Source organism: Alosa sapidissima, chromosome 7 (genome assembly GCF_018492685.1).
Source record: "Alosa sapidissima isolate fAloSap1 chromosome 7, fAloSap1.pri, whole genome shotgun sequence".
In the NCBI taxonomy this organism is placed as follows: Eukaryota; Metazoa; Chordata; class Actinopteri; order Clupeiformes; family Clupeidae; genus Alosa; species Alosa sapidissima.
In genome coordinates this window covers 18,427,142-18,431,877 of record NC_055963.1, presented here as the reverse complement: position 1 = coordinate 18,431,877, position 4,736 = coordinate 18,427,142, and the positions used below count along the sequence as shown (strand labels likewise).

The following is a 4,736-nucleotide window of genomic DNA, read 5'->3' as shown; positions in this document are numbered from 1 at the left end:
AGAGAGGAGGGACACCATTTGCAGAAACTTTTTAAATAAACAAAGTAGAAGAGAGAGAGGTAGAAAGAGAGAGAGAGAGAGAGAGAGAGAGAGAAAGCAAGAGAGATAGAGTGTGTGTGTTTATGAGAGAGAGAGTTAGCAAAGACAAAGTGCCTGTGAGAGAGAGAAATAAAGAGAGAGAGAGAGAGAGAGAAAGCAAGAGAGATAGAGTGTGTGTGTTTATGAGAGAGAGTTAGCAAAGACAAAGTGCCTGTGAGAGAGAGAAATAAAGAGAGAGAGTAACAGAGAGAAAGTGTGGCGGAGGGAGAGAGAGCCAGACGGAGAGGCCTGCTCTTTTTGTTTCCTCTCCCCTCGTGCTACCTCCGTCAGTCAGTTAAGTAAAAAAAAATTGTGTGGGCTTCTTTGGGATCAATTCAATTGCATTAAAAATGCAGTGCCTTTTCACCGAGTTTTGTGCATTTCCTTGGAGAAACGTTGCAGTGGCAATCATTTAAAAATCCCTGCAGCTTGGAGCAGTTAAGTAATGTTTAGTTTCAATCTCCCGACAGCCCCGTGCCGTGAGAGCCACTACACCAAAACAGATTGAACATGAGCGACAAATAAAATGTGAAAATCAAGCAAGACACTGTCTCATTTCCATTAAAAGATAAAGTAGACAGACCGCAAAGAAACAAACTCATTTAAAACGGCTGGCCTATAGGTCAAGGACACCAAACTGCCTCTGTGCGATTTTCTCCCCCACACAGGCATACAAATCAGACAGTTTATGTTTGTGTTATTCATTTTCAAATACAGAACACGAAAAGATTTATCTTTTCTTATTTGTTTGATTCATTGTATATGAAATGCCTTCAGGCTGTGATGCAACATATTTAAAATACCTCTTGGCGCATATTATGTGGTTTATTTGTGGGTAACACGGACCGGAGGAAATGTGGTTCTGTTAACTTGTACTGACAGCCCACAACACACAAGTAGCAGATAGATAAAGTATGGAACGAGATTCAATTTATCAAACACAAAAATGGGATTCACAAAATCACCAATATCATCTCATGAGTAAGAAATAATGATCCTGAAAAAAAGTTATTCTCTAAATTATGGTTCGAACCTTTAAATTATGAAACCCCTGGCTTAATTGGATTCCAGCTCTATCAATTTCAAAGCATATTCTTTCATTTTCTTTTAAATTTTCTTTTCAAAGATGAATATATTATGCTGATTCCCCCTGGCCAAAATTTCCATTGGTATTATGCAAGTCCTAATATTACACAGTGAGAGAAGACTCACAGGGGGACAAAGAGAACACATCAGAGGGTTGATTAGAAAAATAACTGCTTGTCTCAGAGGTAAAACGTGTGCTTTTTGTCTGCATAATCTTTATTGCACTGACCAGCGTAGTCTGACATACAAGACGGCTAAGTGTTCTGAGTGGATTGTGTTTCAACGCCTTGTTGTAAAACTCAAAATTCAAACTGCGTGTCAGGTTGTTTCACCTTAGCAATGCTAATGCAACAAAGCCTTGAACGCACTATTGATTATTAATTAAAATATCAAATGTGTCAGCGACTGTGTTCTGCATAGGTATGACTGAGATGCAGTGTCATTAGCAAACTAAAGAGACAGCTCGGAGCTAAGAAAACACAACCACAGTACAACAACACTTCAAACACAGCACTTTATGAATTCTCAATTTGTGCATTTGTGTGTGTGTGTGTGTGTGTGTGTGTGTGTGTGTGTGTGGTGTGTGTGTGTGGGGGGAGGGGTTGCATCATAAAGGACCTCAAAACACAGATAACGAGGTAACACCTGGAAAAAAAAGTTTCTCAAATGGAATTTGAAATCTGTGTAAGATAAGGCTCACTGATCAGCAGTCCTCATTGCAGTCCTCATCAACATTCCTTATTTTAGTTCTATTTATGATATCAGTCCGTTTAATTATGTTGAGGAAATAAAGTATGGACTTGTGGGCTTTAACTGGTCGGTAACTACAGCACATGGTTTTACAAAAGAAAAAGAGAGAGAGAGGGAGAGAGAGAGAGGGAGAGAAAAAATAGCCCATGGCAGATGGTCCTGAGTACAGCAGCAAGAGGTGACCTTACCTCATTGGTGTTCCACCTGTGTCTCTCCTTTGGCAACGAGGAGCATTTTGGTAGACATTCAAGCAGCTTTTTGGGCAGGTATATTTTCAAATGTCCATGTTCATCTATAAGAAAAGACAGTGGAGAGAAAAAGACAGTGAGATTTTTTTTTCCTTTGAATGTATGTGTGTAGTGTGTGTGTGTGTGTGTTTGTGTGTGTGTGTGTGTGTGTGTGTGTGTGCGTGTGTGTGTGCGTGTACGTGTGCGTGTGCGTGTGTGCATGTGCGTCTGTGTGTGTGGGTGTGTGTGTCTGTGTGTGTGTGTGTAGTGTGTGTGTGTGTGTGTGTGTGTGTGAATGTGTGGAAGAACATGAGAGAGTCTGCATGCACAGAGAAACAGTCAACCTTCTGCGGGACAAAAAGGTAAGTAAAATACATGTGCAGAGTTTCAGGCACATGCGTTGAGTTGTGTTAAGTTGCGTTCAACTGTTTGTGTTTGTGAAGTATGTACATGCTCATGCTCTCCCCATCACACACACACACACACACACACACACACACACACACACACACACACACACACAGCCACACAGACACACAGACACACAGATACACACACACACACACACACACACACACACACACACACACACACACACACACACACACACACACACACACACATAGAATACTCCCTACTTGCTGCTTCATCTAAAATATTAAACACATCCATGTTTGAGAAGATACAGGAATGGTCATAGAGAATACATTTACTGTCCCAAGCTGCCCGATAAATATACAGTGGAGTCTAACAATAGGGCCGTCCATAGCCAATCAGCTCACACCTGCTCAACCTACAACAATATTTCATTTTTTGTTTGTTAATCAGACAAAAAGTGCAGAGCTGTGAATCCTTGAAGCACCATCGCAGCCTCAGGCAAGTAAACAAGTCACAACACAACATCAGAGATATGCTTGAAAGGGTTCATGGAGGAGCGCTATCACAGCAGAGATCAGGAGGGTGAAGGAAGCTTAAGCCTGCTGCTGAGCTGAATGCATTTCAACCCTGACATGGGCATAGTAAGTAACAGTATATCTCACAATTTAAAACGTCCATTATTAAATATGTTTAATAATCTAAAGCGTTCGCTGTATAAAATATGTACTTTATGGATGAGGTAAAAAAAAAATCCAATTGTCATTGACAGTGGGAATAAGTTAATGAATGTGTGCAGGATGGAAGGCAGCAGACGGACATTTTTACCAAGCCAATAACACCTCTGAGGGTATCAGGTCCTTCTCCAAAAATACAAAATGGTAGAGCGACTGCAGCTATGCATGCTATTGAAGCATAGAGGAGAGGGGGAGATACAATTGCTTTCCAAGGGCAATTACCACGGGGCCATATGCCAGACTCTTTTCCATTCTTGCCCTGTCTGTCTCTTTCTTATGCAGCTAAGAGCTTGGCAGCCCTGTCAAATCACTGCCATTTACCCTCATTGTTCTGGAGAACAATTTCTAAATGACTATGATATTGTCTGCAACTGTGAATTGCGTCCAATTATAATCAATGTGCTACTAGCGTCTAGCGCACAGTCGTTCAGTCTCGCGCCACCACCCACTCACATAATGTGCAAATCTAATTCCAAAATAAAAAACACACTTGCATTCCTCAAGAGGATAGATGCTATGAGGAAATCCAGCTAATAAATACACACACAACACTCACACACACACACACTCACACACACACACATACACACACACACACACACACAGACAAACAAACACAGACATGGCCGCAGACACACCATACACACATGCATACGCATAGGGTACAGACAGTCTATAAGTTTAATGGCTGTTCACCGGATACATCATCACGTTTTTAAAACCCCAGAAATGAGGACAAAAAACAAAATGCCACAAATTAACTTTTGTTTGGAAAGCACAATAATGTCTACTCATAATATTTAGTGGGGAAATAATTAGGTCTGTCTGAGAAATATTACAGAGAATTAATGGAATTTGTTTTTCAAAGCTGCAAAAACAAAGTTTCTAGGTAACATAAACACAAAACAGCTTTGCAATTTACATAGAAAATGAGGCTTGTATTCTGTTTGTTTGTTTGTTAGTTTAAATCCAAACAGCTTATCACTAAATATGGGCTTGGCGAGAGAGAGAGGGGAGCTTCTGCCAGTCATGATGACATGACAACAGCCTGTCATATGTTTGCTACAGCAGCTCAGTAGAAATCAAATAAATAAATACTATACAAATCTGTGAATGTTGATAATTAGGATTGTGGAATAAATCTCAAACCAAATATGCACAAACAAATTATAATTGTATTAGGGTACAAGGTAAAATAAACAGGTTCAATGCGAGGTTGCCAATTTGTTTGTGTATTCAATGTTTTCGGCAGGGTTTCTCAATGTTTTCTCTTCTCTTTTTGCCCAGGATGACCACGAAAACAGCGAGCGAGGTCTGGGAATACCATCACTCCTGCGGTGTACAACCATAGTCTGTGGGAGTATGTCCACTCCAGCTCATTGTGCATTGTGAAAGCATGCCAATTTTCCGACTATGAATGGCTAACACTGTGTTTATTTTTTCTATTTTGTTCTTCTGATGGAGTTCTATGCTGGCAGAGTTT

General features: G+C 40.4%; 1 protein-coding gene across 1 annotated transcript in view; it reads right to left on the bottom strand.

The window, feature by feature from the left end:
• The window catches only part of LOC121713474 (calmodulin-binding transcription activator 1), a 191,738-nt gene that overhangs the window by 167,732 nt on the left and 19,270 nt on the right, over window positions 1-4,736 (bottom strand). The window contains exon 3 of the mRNA XM_042098088.1: window positions 2,103-2,206. Coding sequence (XP_041954022.1) covers window positions 2,103-2,206 — 104 coding nt within the window. The remainder of the gene's footprint in view (window positions 1-2,102; window positions 2,207-4,736) is intronic.